The sequence below is a fragment of the Heliangelus exortis genome, chromosome 2 (assembly GCF_036169615.1).
Source record: "Heliangelus exortis chromosome 2, bHelExo1.hap1, whole genome shotgun sequence".
Taxonomy (NCBI): domain Eukaryota; kingdom Metazoa; phylum Chordata; class Aves; order Apodiformes; family Trochilidae; genus Heliangelus; species Heliangelus exortis.
In genome coordinates this window covers 111,594,066-111,609,450 of record NC_092423.1, presented here as the reverse complement: position 1 = coordinate 111,609,450, position 15,385 = coordinate 111,594,066, and the positions used below count along the sequence as shown (strand labels likewise).

The 15,385-nt window shown below is 42.5% G+C and overlaps 1 protein-coding gene across 2 annotated transcripts in view; it reads left to right on the top strand.

Moving 5' to 3' along the window:
• The first annotated feature begins 5,518 nt into the window (after positions 1-5,518).
• The window catches only part of ATP6V1H (ATPase H+ transporting V1 subunit H), a 44,594-nt gene continuing 34,727 nt past the window's right edge, over positions 5,519-15,385 (top strand). The window contains exons 1-2 of one of the 2 annotated variants that reach the window (XM_071737545.1): positions 5,519-5,678; positions 7,080-7,206. In XM_071737545.1, the coding sequence (XP_071593646.1) occupies positions 7,103-7,206 (104 nt within the window). In that variant the 5' untranslated portion in view covers positions 5,519-5,678; positions 7,080-7,102. Of the gene's footprint in view, positions 5,679-7,078; positions 7,207-15,385 lie in introns of those variants that run through there. The other variant, XM_071737546.1, reaches the window with a different exon arrangement.

The following is a 15,385-nucleotide window of genomic DNA, read 5'->3' as shown; positions in this document are numbered from 1 at the left end:
TACCCTGTGTTGTATACATATGGGACAAGAGTTATGAACCAATGCACCTTTCAACAGAGTAGAGTTTATTTTGCAGATGCATCTGACTGAATGCCTCTTAGAAATCCAGGTGGATGGAGTCCACCTGCACCAACCTTGTCTACACTGATAAACAAGTCCAGCAGAGGTGTGTGAGACATGACATGTGGTTTACAGAGCTGTAGTGACTTTTTGTTCACTTTTAAAGAAAAAAGTAAATGAAGTATATTATTATACAGGTATATTCAGGGACAATATATTGTTTGCATTGGAAATGCTCTTAAAAATAAGTGTAATTAATTCCTATTGCAATTATTTCACCTCATTTTACTAATTCTCTTTCTTCTAATTCAGTAAATGCATACTTTCAGCAATCACGTCTCACTCAAGGTTACAGAAAAGTTATAGGGAAATACATTTTACTGTAGCCTCTCAACCACCTGTGCAATGAATAATAAACCCAGTTGAAGCCATATATGATGGAGTCAGCATGCCAAATCACAGCTTTTCAAACCTCTTTTCTATGGAAAAATAATCATGTTGCTGTAGTATCAAAATTTTGACTGCAAATAGCAAACTGTCTTCTCTTAGACAGTTTGAATTGATGGTGCTAGACTCTTGCAGGTGGTGCAATGAGGAAAAAAAGTCTGCTGTGAAAAAAAAGAACCACTGATGACCTAATGTGTGTTCCAAATAAGAGATTACATTGGAACCAAATTACAAGCATAAATCTGTTTTTCTCATATGAACACTGTGTACTAAAGAACACTGAACAATACTGAGAGAAGAGGCTAGGAATGAGATAATCACAATCCCACCTATACTTGTACTGGGGTTCAGCCTAAGAATTTGGGTACTGGTGCTCATCTTAAGCTAGAAGTATGCTAAAGGGGTGGGGAAAATATGCTGTGCAAAGCATGCTACAGTGCAGCATTTTGGATGATTTCTTGCCAAGAGGTGATCCCCAAGGGAAGAAATGGCTTTACATGCCTAGGCAAGTACTTGGGATATTTTCCTGATGAGGGGTGGGTACATGATGGGGAGCAACATTTTTTTATGTCTTAAAACTGGTAGATGGAACTGCACTTTCAGAGGCTCTGATCCAGTTTCCTTGAATTTACTGTACTCTCAAGAACAGCAACTGTTGAATTTGAGGGGTGAATGTGGAAGAATACCATATGTGGCTTAGGTAAAGTGTTTTCAGTCCTGGGACACTTTGCATTTTGGGCAGAAGCATCAGTGTGGTCAACTGATGAAGCTTTGAGGAAGGAAAGCCTGAAGTGCCTCCAGGTTAGATAAGGGCTGAATGGTAGCTTGTAGTATCAGGCCTTCAATGCCTTCATTCTGCAAGTTCCACTGAAAAAAGCTCAGTCTTTGTACAGATAACCTTGTAAGCCTGTTGAGCTTTGGTTTCCTCATGAGTAGAGTCATGTATATTGCCACTGGTAACGTGACTTGAAATTACTGTGGAAAAAGTGCATATATTTATTCTAACTGCTTGATGTCAGAACTTAAAAGAAGAGCAGCAAGTGAGGCAGGATATAAACAGGCAGAGCCCAAGCAAGCAATGCAGAATGCCACGGGACAGAAGTTACAAACACTCCTAAAAGAGGAAATGGTTAAAATAAGGCCTAATTCCCTCTCTCAGCCCTGCAAATTTCAAGATTTTGAGATTTTTATGCTAGAGATCAGAGTTGTGTTTCTTAGAATATATGTAAGCAGCCTGCAAGAGCACAAAGGTGTTAGATTAAACCTCAGAGCCCCATGTGCTAGAAAATGTGCAGAAAGACATTAATGGATGTGTTTATTACAGACTAGATGACAAAGAGTGTGCACCTGGCTTAGAGAGCTTTCTTCCACTATACCATAAAGCACTGCAAATTCTACTACTTGAACTGTGCTTGGGATTTAAACTCGGTGGTCATGTTATCAAGAAATCAGCATGGTTTTTATAGTATAAAGAAAGATAAATTTTAAAGGAAAAAATTAATATGGGGGAAGGATAAGTAATCAGTGGCACAGTAACAAAGGTGCTCTTTGAGTTAAAAAACACTACAAGAGGTACTGGCCTTGTAGACGTTAAAGAGCAGTTTGTCCTTTAAATGGAAAATACAGAGACCATAGCAAAATGAGCAGTTAACTGTAAACACCTCTAGGCCAGGTCTATGTTGACTTTCCTGATCTGCTCACACACAAAACTCTCTGACTTATTTATCTGTTCTCTACCTTTCCTCATGTGTCAGCAGATATCAGGATCATTTCTGACTAGGAGTGGTGTGTCCATGCATCTCATCACAGTATGACTGGAAAACTTCACTCAGCAGCTGAAGACAGAATTTTTTTCTCAGAAACACGGAAATATGAGCCTGTGCTTTCTGAAATACTTGGGCTTTCAATCTGAAAAGTTTCCTACTTCTTTTGACCAAAATACAGCCCATTGTTTAAAATGGAAGAAGTAGTGCTGGGAATATCTTCCATCAAGATATCATTTGGGAGGAACAAAACTGTGCCCCCAGCACAGAAGCCAGGGCAGCTCACAGGGCAGAGAGAAAGGGATACAGTAGGTTGTGAGACAACAGGCAGCCAGAACTCTCCACCAGAAGCTGAGGCCCAGGAACACCTGCTCCCTTTCCAGTGGTAGGAAAGAGTGTTTGTGACATTGTGGCATGAGAGGAAGAAAGCAAGAAGCTGCTGCATGCTGGAAGACAAATGGCATAGACCAAGGAGGCCCTTCGGCACCAGAGGCATTGCCTGCCATCTCCTGACCCTTTCCCCTCCCAGGGCTGCAGCCCCAGCTTGGCAGCCCCTCACCCTGTGGGGCACACGAGAGACCTGCAGGAGCTGGCCCTGAGGAGTGGAAGCACTGAGGGAAGCCTCTCTGGCCTTCCCAGCCAGTTTCATGTTGGAAATGCTGAGCCAGTTCTTGTCAGCAAATGCCAAGGGTGAGCACCTACATGCTGTATTCTCCCACCAGTCTTCTCAGTGTGGGATTTGATCCCCATACAAGATCACAGATTCAGAATGTTTTGGGCTGGGAGTGTTATAAATGCCCGAGACTCAATATCCTTCTGTTAATGGTTTAATTTAATTAATAAAATTGAAATAAGCAAAACAGCGCTGGGTGTGTGGGGAGTCTCTGCTCCACTCACACACACGCCATAAAGTTTAATCTTTTAGTTTATATTACACACCTTAATACATATTCATAACTATTCTAATACATATTCATGACTGTTCTAGGAATAGGCTGGATTGTGTTTATTAGTTCTTGGAAGAGGTGGGCCTTCAAAGGCGCATGCCCACTTTATCTCTGAGGGTCTTTTTGACCCCCATCTGGTGGTCGTTGGATGAAGTCAGTGTCTGCCTCAGTTTCCCCTCTTGTTACCCTTCAATTCTGCACATGGGCTCCTTCGCTCTTTCCTGTGCAACACTGCCGTCAGCAGTAAAACCACCTTAAATTGCAACGCTATGTGGTGAACAGCAAAATCAGCTTAGAATAGCACAACGGGATATACATTGTAGCCTTTTCAAGGTACAGAAACTGTGGATGTCTTCTTTCTTGTTCCCCTAAGCCTTGTAGTTACACAAAGAACAGCTATATTTGCATCTTTCACAATGTTGAAGGCAGATATATTATTAGCACTCTCAAAATGGGGTTAGCAAAATGCTTTATAAAAGTTGGGTTATTAAACACTTTATAATTATTCAAATAATTATTCAACATGAATTCACAAACATACACATGTATTACAGGAGGGACCTGAAAGATCATTTAATGTCAATCCCCTTGCCACGGCCAGGGAACCTCCCACTAGACCAGATTACTCGAAGCCACATCCAACCTGGCCTTGAAACACTTCCAGGGAGGGAGCTGCCACAACTTCCCCAGGCAACGTCTTCCAGCATCTCTCCACCCTCACGATCAAGAACTTCTTCCTAATATCTAACTAAATCTAGTCTCATTCAGCTTAAAACCATACCCCCTCCTCCTATCACTACATACCTTTGTAAAAAGTCCCTCTCCAGCCTTCCCTGTAGGCCCCCTTCAGGTACTGGAGGGCTGCTATAAGGTCTCCCTGGAGCCTTCTCCAAGGTGAACAACCCCAACTTTCTTTGACCATCCTCATAGGAAAGGTGCTCCAGCACTCTCATCAACTTTGTGACCCTCTTCTGCACTAGTGCCACGAGCTCCATGTGCTGAGGACTCCAGAGGTGGACACAGTATTCCAGGAGGGGGTCTCACAAAAACAGAGCAGGGGAATCACCTCCCCTGACCTGCTGGCCAGGTTTCTTTTGATGCAGCCCAGGATATGGTTTGCTTTCTGGGATACGAGCACACATGGCTGGTTCAGGTTGAGACGGAACCAACCATCACCCCCAGGCCTTTCTCCTCACGGGCTGCGCTCCATCCATTCTCCACCTGCATTTATGCGTGGGATTGCCCTGACCTGGGTGCAGGACCTTACACGTAGCTTTGTTGAACTTCACGCACATATATGTATGTGGTGGAGAGTTGCGCTGATTCCAACGGGATGAGGTTCAACAAGGCCAAGTGCTGGGTCCTGCACTTTGGCCACAACAACCCCATGGGGAGCTCCAGGCTGGGCACAGAGTGGCTGAGAGCAGCCAGGCAGAAAGGTATCTGGGAGTCTGGATTGACAGGAAGCTGAACATGAGCCAGCAGTGTGCCCAGGTGGCCAAGAAGGCCAATGGCATCCTGGCCTGTATCAGGAACAGCGTGGCCAGCAGGTCCAAGGAAGTGATTCTGCCCCTGTACTCAGCGCTGGTGAGGCCACACCTCGAGTACTGTGTCCAGTTCTGGGCCCCTCAGTTCAGGAATGAGATTGAGGTGCTGGAGCAGGTCCAAAGGAGGGCAACCAGGCTGGTGAAGGGACTCGAGCACAGACCCTATGAGGAGAGGCTGAGGGAGCCGGGGCTGTTCAGCCTGGAGAAGAGGAGGCTCAGGGGAGACCTCATCACTCCCTCCAACTCCCTGAAAGGAGGTTGGAGCCAGGTGGGGGTTGGTCTCTTTTCCCAGGCAACTCTCAGCAAGACAAGAGGGCATGGTCTCAAGTTGTGCCTGGGGAGGTTTAGGTTGGACATTAGAAAGGATTTCTTTACGGAGAGGGTGATCAAGCATTGGAATGGGCTGCCCTGTGAGGTGGTAAATTCTCTGTCCCTGGAGATATTTAAAAAGAGACTGGATGTGGCACTCAGTGCCATGGTCTGGTAACAGCAGCGGTAGTGGATCAAGGGTTGGACTTGATGATGTCTGAGGTCCCTTCCAACCCAGCTATGATTCTATATCTTAGATCTTCGTCCGCGAAGCCAAGCCACGATGAAACATACATCTATAGGGGCGTACAGACGCGTACACCTGCGGGCTAAATCTGTATAACCAGCTAAAAACGCTCAGCCGCCATTACTATCTCACCGAACCGCCCTAACTGCCGCCAGCCCCACCCCCGCGGCCCAGGGCCGAACTGTCCCTCGGCGGCCGCCGTGGCGGTCAGGTGAGCGGCGTCACATGACGGCAGCGGCGGCGGGGTAGAGTGCAGCAACCGCGGCGGCCTCCGGGTGCGCGGGCTCCCCCGGGCCGGCGGAGGGGCGGCCTCAGCCTCCTGCCTCCCACAGCCCTCACCCGCCGGCCTGCCCCTGGGGTGAGTGAGAGAGTGAGAGAGAGAGAGAGCTGGGGGGTGGGTAGGGCGGTCTCGGGGTGGGAGCGTGCCGCCGCACCGCCGGTCTACGGGGGTTCGGGCGGGCCCCTGACCCAGGCCCGGGGTGGGTGTGTGAAAGGCGCCGCGGCCTCCGCGGGGGGTTTGGGGTTCCCGAGCCCGTTAGGAGACGGCCGTGTCTGTGGGCCGGTGTGGGGAGTGGTAGGACGAGGGCCAAGTGACCAAGTGCCTTCCTCCCCCTCCCGCCTCTGCCCCAGGCGCTTCGCGGCCTCTTCGGGTGGTCTGCAGAGTTTGTGCCCCTGAAACCCCTGATACCGACCCTGCCCCCCCTCTGCGGCTCGGGCAGCGTTGAAATGGCTCTGGCTGGGTCATGTACGAGCTGGGAAACATTCAGTGGTCGTTGGGGGACACAGTAAATGGTGTTGTCTGTGTGGGTGTTCACAGAAGTAGATTGAAAAAACGACGTTTCTGCTGCTCTGTTTGTCCAGGTTCTTCTTTTTTTCTTTTTCTTCCCCTGAATCATCCCTTCACTCGGTGATACAAACGGGGTGTACTTGTATGGGATGGGGCAGAATGTGCCGGTTTGCTCTTGCTTGCTTCTGTTAAAGGAGCCAGAAAAGTCCAGAAAGAGGCTGCACAGTGAGGCTTGTTGCAGGTTATTTTGTAAAGAATTCCTGCTCTGGTTGGGTCTCAAGACTCTGCAAACACACTTCTTGTTTTGGCATCAGAGTCAGATGGAGATTAAACCATAAAGGAAAGAGAAAGGAGAAGTGGTGGAGGTCACAGTCTATGGTAATACAGTATGTCCTGATGAAAAGTTTCTGTTCAAATTTATTTTTTGGTTAATTTTCTGGATAGTGATGGTTTGAATCTTCTTGTTAGTCTACATAATATGGGTTTTAATTTATATAACGTTTCTTCTCTGAAGTTATCATTCCATGTGTTTCTAATGTCTAAATACTCTTAGACAAATACAGGGAAGGGGGGGAAGGCATTCACTGACTTTTAAGCCTTATCATCAGACCTGATTTGGAAGGAAGATGGCTTCTGTTATCTGTCTACTTGGATGTTGCAGAAAAGTTTTCTTTATTCAAATAACTTGGTTTGATTACTTGAAAATTTACTAGGAATTGTCTAGTAATATTTGATTTTAGTAAACTTGTGATAGCTACACTTTGGAGTGTAGGTGTGGCACTTCTGTTTTTTTCAGGGAAGTCACATTTTAAATGCTATTTGAAGTTGAGATATCTCAGATTGTATTTTGTGTGGCTTTAGGGAATGTGACACTGAAAAACAGATTTTCCTCTTTTTCCTTTAAAATGTTAGATAGGTTGTCTGTGGTTTAATACTTTAATTAGAGGTCTCAAATCTGACTTGCATTTCTAGGTACACTTTAATTATCAGTCAAGATGGATATCAGAGGTGCTGTAGATACTGCTGTCCCAACAAACATCATTGCTGCCAAAGCTGCTGAAGTTCGGGCAAACAAAGTAAACTGGCAGTCATACCTCCAGTAAGTAAAAACTTTCCACAATTTTTGCTTGTCCATTTGTGGGTTGTTTTTTTTTTTTCCCTCTTAAGTGCTAAGCTTTTTGAGATTTTGGTTTACGTTGGAATTAGATTACAGTGAGGAACATTATGTTTTGGGCCCTTGTTGGAAAAAATCTACATTAAATGGAAGTCGTTAGGGAAAAATTTCTTATGACTTATTACCAGAAAGGGAACTTTTGTCAACTGAATGCTGTGGTGACAAATAAGATAATTTTCCACAAGCATGTGCTAGAACTGTCCATTTTTTTTCTCATCCTTCACACACCATTCTCAATTTTAGCCTTATTGGCTGCATACTGAATAAGTTTAAAGTGCCCTTGGAGTGAATATAGACTGTACTAGCAAAACTGGACTGATAGTTAAAGGAAATAAGCTGTACCTTAACTAATGGTAGAAAAACACTAGAGAAACAAGTAAATCAGGGAACAGGCTGAAACAAATGCTTCATTGTGGGGAGAGCTGTGCTCTTGTTTCAGATAAGCTTAGTTTACTTTGGAAGGTATATAATGGCCCTAGGAGCAGTGAGAGAAATATTGTCCAGAGAGCATACAGGAACAAGCTGAGGAAAATAAATTTTTACTTGAGGTAGGGAATAGGGAGAAGAAACAGACTTTTCTAGTATTCTGCTCTGAAGTGAAATGCAGGATTCTTGCATTCCTGTGTTCCTCATGGCAGGTACCTGTGAAGAATTCTAGCAAAGTGTAAATTCGTATTATCTCTTGCAGATCTGTATATAATAACAAATTACTTCAATGTTTGTTGCTTTGTAAGTGAAGTGGGAGAAATCTTGATGATTCTAGAGGCTCAAGCCATGCTGGCATTACAGCATGGTGTGAAATATAGTTGTATTTTTCTTTTGTTTTTTTTTTTTTTTTCAGATAGCTGTGGTACATAAATGTATGCTGTATCTTGAAATAAGCTTGCAAAACTGTACACATGAAAGTTGAGAAATGCTAACACGGTAGAGCTTGTTTTGACTTTTATTATGTAGCTTGGTCTTGCCTATTCCATTCATTGAGTTATGCTATTTATTCTCTTTGTGCTTCTGTGTCTTCATGTTAAACTGGATTAAGGAACTGATCTGCTGAGGCAACTTCCTTTTTTCAAATGTGACATTACAGTGGCCTTGCAGGCAAAAGAGCCTGCAGAGGTTGGTGTGGTGATTTGACAGTGGCAGCCACCAAGTAGCTGTCAAACAATCTAAATGGCTTTTGCTGTTACTGTGTGCCCTGTTGTCCATCTGGTAATCCACAGTGGAAGTCTGTGTGGGGAAGCCTAGGGAGTTGTTCCTGTGCTGTGCTGGTAGCAAGGGAACAGTTAGTTTCTTCACAGTTATTTGGGATGAAGTGGGAGTATATCTGATCTATATCTCAGAGTGTGGTCTTTTTTACTGTCTCTAGTGGTTGAGATCATAAGGCTGCTGAGATTCATCTGCTGCTTTTCATCCTTTTTAGAGGATGAAAAGGAGTTGTGTTTTGAATACATGTGTAGCACTAAGTGAATTGCTAAAGTGTGTCCAGAAAAGAGCAACCAAAGGGTTGCTCTTGTGAAGGGTCTAGAGAAAAGTCCTGTGAGGTGAGACTGAGGGATCTGGGATTGTTTAGTTAGGTGAAAGCTGAGGGGAGCCCTCATCATTCTTTGCAGCAGCCTGAAAGGAGGCTGTAGTAAATAATGATAGGACTAGAGGAAATGGCCTGAAGTTGTACCAGGGGAGGGTTAGACTGGATATTGGGAAGAAATTCTTTACTGAAAGAGTCGTTAAGCCTTGGAATGGGCTGCCCAGGGAGGTGATGGAGTTGGTATCCCTGGAGGAAGTAAAAACCATATAGATGAGGCACTTCAGGGCATGCTCTAGTGGGCGTGGTGTTTTTTCTGGGCTGACGATTGGATTCTCTATAATCTTAGAATTATTTTCCAGCCATGACAATTCTGTGAATCTATGACTGCTTTATGTGCTCTACCATTTATAACTTGTCTTCATTCTTTGTGTATCCTCTTCCTGGTGCTGAATAAGGCTGGGGGAGATTAGTCTGTCTGCCAACAAATTTCTGTGTAACTTCTTTTGACCAGGAGGCTGGACTGATGGTGGTATTTCAGGTTCTAGATGTAGAATTTGGTTTTTTGTGAACTCCATGAAAGAATAATATACTCATTATTTTCTCTCTTTGGGTTAGCCAGGTTTTAGAAGCTAGTGCAGTGCATTTGGCAAGTATTTGTGATCCTATCGTGAGACTGTTCAATGTCTGGTGACCTTCCTGTGTCAATGACAGTGTGTCCTGTTTGTTATTGCTCTGAAATAATTGTGATCTTTGTCTTGTATTTACTGATAACAGCCTGGCTGTCTAACTGGGGGAGCTTAAAGGATGAACTGAACTGGTGTCAGAGGTGCTGCAGAGTGTCATGAAGATAATGAGTTTGCTTATCATTAGTTACTGGAAAATATCTGTGGAACTCTTGGTGCTTCTAAAGAGGAAATAAAATTATACCTGGTTTCAGACATGCCCCTTTTACAACAGGCAGGTTTAGAATCATAGAATCAGCTGGGTTAGAAGGGACCTCTGAGATCAAGTCCAACCCTTAATCCACTACCACTGTGGTTACCAGACCCTGGCACTGAGTGCCACATTCAGTCTCTTCTTAAAAAACTTCCAGGGATGGAGAATCCACCACCTCCCTGGGCAGCCCATTTCAATGCCTGGTTACCCTATCTGTAAAGAATTTTTTCCTAATATCCAACCTAAACCTCCCCTGGTAGAGCTTAAGTCCATGCCCTCTTGTCTTACTTGGAGCTGCCTGGGAAAAGAGACCAACCCCCCCTGGCTCCAACCTCCTTTCAGGGAGTTGTAGAGAGTGATGAGGTCTCCCCTGAGCCTCCTCTTCTCCAGGCCCAGCTCCCTCAGCCTCTCCTCATAGGATCTGTGCTGGAGTCCCTTCACCAGCCTGGTTGCCCTCCTTTGGACCTGCTCCAGGACCTCAATCTCCTTCCTGAACTGAGGGGCCCAGAACTGGACACAGGACTCGAGGTGTGGCCTCACCAGCACTGAGTACAGGGGCAGAATCACTTCCTTGGACCTGCTGGCCACGCTGTTCCTGATACAGGCCAGGATGCCATTGGCCTTCTTGGCTACCTGGGCACACTGCTGGCTCGTGTTCAGCTTCCTGTCAATCCAGACTCCCAGGTCCCTCTCTGTCTGGCTGCTGTCAGCCACTCTGTGCCCAGCCTGGAGCTCCCCATGGGGTTGTTGTGGCCAAAGTGCAGGACCCAGCACTTGGCCTTGTTGAACCTCATCCCGTTGGAATCAGCCCAACTCTCCAGTCTGTCTAGGTCCCTCTGCAGAGCCCTCCTGCCTTCCAGCTGACCCACAATCCCCCCAACTTAGTGTTGCCTGCAAATTTGCTAATGGTGGCTCAATCCCCTCATCTAAATCATCAATGAAGATATTAAACAGAACTGGTCCCAACACTGATCCCTGGGAACTCTACTGGTGAGCATCCGCCAATTGGATCAGCACTGTTCAGCACCACTCTCTGGGCCCAGCCCTCCAGCAGTTCCTAACCCAGCACAGAGTGCCCCTGTCTGAGCCCCCGGCCTGACAGCTTTTCCAGGAGAAGGCCGATGGTTTCTTTGAGGCTGGTGCTTTAAGAGGTTTGTTGAAAAGTCAGTTTAGTGCAGCTATATTGGCTCGTTTCTGGAATGAAGCACATTATTAATGAGTGAAAATTTCTTGCTTCTGATGCAACTGTTAAAGGCAGGTCAGAGTAGTTTGTTCTGGTCTGTAGAGTAGAAGGAAGATGGATGATAATGATTTGGAAGGACACTTCTCTTGATTTCTTCTGAGCTTCTGTTCTGGCACCTGTGGTAAGCTTGTAAGTACATGTATGGAGGTGAACTTCAAGTTTTCAGATGTTTTTACATTAGAGGAAAGATTATTTTTGTTTTTCCTAAGCTAACACACCAACTCAGGCATGATGTAATTTGCATTCCCTAAAGTATACATAGTATTTATGTAGCTGGAGTCCAAGAACTTAACGTGAAATTCTTAAGTTTGGTGTTTTGTTTTAAATCTGACTGTATGAGATGTATGTGTATAAGGATCCTTTAAAGACTGAGTCCCTTCCAACAGCATTGGAGTCTGGGGCACACAAAAAGGCATTCTTAAGTTCTGTTTTGCACTCTTTTAGTGCAATAAAACCAGTGCTTACTTATAGTTGGTCAAACTGTAGTAGCTTGTAGAGTCAGTTCAAGCTAAAGATTAACTTGGCATATTGTTTATTCCATCTCTGAAGGTTAAAATTGTAAGCTAAGTGTCAAACTGTGCTAACACCTAAATGCTGACTTTTGATATTTTCTGTGTATGCTCATGGCATGAAAGTGAAATATTTAGGTATGACAAGTGTATGAATTACCAGAGTTTGCCACTGTGCTCACTCTTCACTTCAAAATGGGACTGCAGAAAAAGTAAATTTTAGCGTTAAGATATAATAATTGTCTTTGTGTTGAATTCCAATTTTTTTGTGTTATTGAGGGAGAAAAAACTAGCAATACTTGGAACAGTGGGAGGTGATGTGTAGGTCTGCATCCTTTCTGGAAACTAAATGGACTTGTTCTGTACAGACTTTGCCTTTGGATCTCAAGTCTTATAGTGGATTAGAATAGTTGATGCCCTCTGCAAGTCAAGAATACATGGTAAATGGGTTCTGTGGAAAAGTGAACTTGTTTCAGAGTGTAACTCTCATCTTACTGCACTGTAGGTTTTCTAGGTATAGACCATTTGACAATACAAAAGAATACAAGACCATTGACAATATTTGACAATTCAGGTGAGATACCTGTTATCCAATTTGTACTTCATTTCTCATATGTCTTAAAATACTTTACATATATATATATATATATACATATACACATATATATATATACTTATATATATATATTAGTTCTGTTGTTAAAATACCTATTTTTAGTCTCCCAGGGGTGGGGGGACCTCCTAATGTGGGTTAAATGTCTTGGACTTAAAAAAAAAGATTAAAAATCATTATCTTAAAAGAAAGACGTTTCCTAACTGGAAGTTTGTGTAGCATCTTTTTGAGATATAGTTTTCTTTTTAAACATTTGTTCTGGTCTTAGAGAGTACATTCAGCCTTTTTTACTGTTTTAAATTTGTCATGTTAAAACTGTTGAGCAGTTGGATACATTTGGTACACACAAAGTACTTTAGCTAACTGGTTAAAAGGAATCATGCCTTGACATGATGGATTCATAGTCACTGCAGATGTTGTAACATTTTTTTTAATTAACAAAAACCCCTCAGCAGATGTCTCCAAAATTAAAAAAAAAAAAACCACCAATAAAAAAACCCCAAAGACAAAACCAACAAAACCCAAAGCCAGCCAAATGAAGAAACTTCTAAATTCCAGAATGACTTTTGTTAATATATTCAAACAAAAAAAGGAACAAGAGCTGCTGGAGTAAATGCATAACAAGAACAAATCATGAGTTTCTGAATCATCTTGAGAGATCAAGCGTTTTTGAAAATGGTGGTTTTACAAATTCATGCTTTCTAAATCTTGCACAGCTTCAGTTTGCTCTCCTCTCTCTCGTGCTCTCCAAGGCAGACCTTAGCACCAAGCACAGAGCTTTAACACATGGTTACAGGACACCTGATCTGAGTATGATGCACCCATGCAACTGAAGTTCAGTCAAAGTGACTTTTATCTGCTGACAAAAGACTATGTAGACACGGCCTGGAAAACGGGGAAGTAAATGGCTAAAATGGCTATTAGGAGGAGGGGTGGGAACTTTGGTTACTTGTATGGTGCTGGGAAACTCTGGTTCCTTTGAAGAAAGGATGAAGAAAATGTGGTCATAGCATCATGGTATCTGGTACCAGCTGTCTGAGGCTACTCTGCTTCTTGGTTGTATGTGTTGTGGTTTTTGTTTTGTTTTTAGTGGTGTAGGGTTTTTTTTTTTTTTGTTTTGGTTTGTTTTTTTTTTTTTTTTTTTTTGTGGGTTTTTTGTGTGTGTGGGTTTTTTTTTGTTTTTTGGTGCTGGTTGCTAGGATTTATTTAATAATAAGTTAGTTCAATATTAAAATGAGATGAATGGAAATGAATGAATTAGAAATAACCAAAACTATTAATTGGATATATGAAACTGCAACTTGTTTACCAAACTGTCAAATCCCTTGAACTGTTTTGTAGGTCTGGAAAGTATCTTTTTTGAAGGGCACCTTTATGAAGAGCAAACCCTAACTTCTTTACTTCTGGAGGTAGCATCAATCCCCACATCTTTTTTTTTTTAGCTTAATGTAGGATGAAAGCAGACACTTGAAAACTTAATTCCTTGACAGCTGGCAGACCTCTTCTAGTATCCTGGGTACAAAGAAGCATCTCTCTTCCAGGACTGAGACTTTTTCAAGCATAAAAGCTCAAAGTTAAGGTTCATCTTATGTTGTCTTTGAAGTGCTTCCCAAGCATCAATACTTTTATAATCAAGCAGCTCATATGGTTACTTTATATCATTCATGTGTCCCTGTCTTGGCCAGCATTGATTGAAACATGAGAGGCTTCTAATTACAAATTTTCCATCTAGTAAGTTTTAATTGCCTTTCATCTGCTTATGAAGATATTTCTTACAAAGCAGCTAGAATACAGAAATGGTGCATGTGGTAGTACTTATGTTCTTTGATTGAAAAGTAAATTGGTAAGACATGGCATAAGCATATGAGAAACATGAAAGACAAAAAATTGTCATGGGTCTTATTCATATTTCTGTGTTTTAAGAATCCAGGTGAGCCAATTAAAAAAAAAAAAAGATTCCTGTAAGTTTACAAGGATTTTAATGGGATATCTAGAAACTGACGTGGTACATGGAGAAAATGGATTAAAAGAAACCCTGTTACATAGCTTTGCAAAGTGGAAGAGGCATTTGACTCAGTGGAAATGTAAGGAGATGAGTCTTGGAAAGAACTGAAGCAGAGCAGTATCTAATACTTGCATTCCCTGTGACTTTCATGTTGGTGATGTGCACAATTTTCTTCTTTGCTGAAGCACTCCTAGTATTAAATAGTAAAAGTAGTCACCTATTAGCATCTTGGAAATTTTCAAGACTATTGATTTGAAATTAGTTTTCTTACCTGAAGAGTGTCCGACTATTAGTTTCACAAGTTTGTTATTTGTTGTGATGATGTGTTTCATATTATATAATCAAAACCAGCCAGTATTTTGCCAGCTCTTCAGTTCAGTCAACAGCTTTCTGAAATAGCACTGAGGATGGCAGTGAATATTAAGTTAAACTGGAGATCAACTAGAGGATTTTTAGCTTAGAGGTGTCCATAGCACTTTAGTGTATAAAGCTGCCTTGCTTTGTTTTGGGATCAGCTCACATCAATATCAGTTTTTGAACTACCAGGAAAAGCTGAAATGCCATAATTGGTGAAAGCTAAAGATACATTAGGATTCAAGTTCTCTGTGCTTAAAATTCTCTTCAGTGCCTATGGAAAACTTAAAATAACCATTAATTTTAATTTTCAGCACATTTCAAGTTGGAATAGACTATATTGTTATGAATTATGACTTATCCTAATGTGCTAACTGTGTGTATTTCAGTTCTTACAACTATTTCCAGTGACTGCTATGTTCAGCCTCTGGAAGTTTAAGAATTATTTAGACATTGCTGTTGACTAGAGACAACACATAGGGAAGGCTTTAGAGAGATTATTCTATTATTAATTTTAAATTGTTTCTACATGACTTTTTGCAGAAAGGAGCTCTTTATATTCTACTGTGGGTTATAAGATTGCTAAAGCCATATTGTCCAGATATTAGGTTGAAGAAAATAAGGTTTGTTGGGTGGGTTGACCATGACTAGCTGCCAGGTGCCCCTCAGGCCACTCTGCTATTCCTCCTTCATCAAAAGGACAAGGGAAAAAAAATGGCAAAGTTCTTGGGTCAAGATAAGGACAGAGAAATCTCTCACCAGTTACTATTATGGGTGATACAGATGTTATTTGGGGAAATAGAATTAATTTATTGCCAATTAAACAAAGATAAGAACAAATCTGAAAAACATTTCCCATCCCCAAACAGCCTCATCTCTCTGCTTTCTTTTTCTTTTATCTTTCTGGAAGAAAACCTGCTCC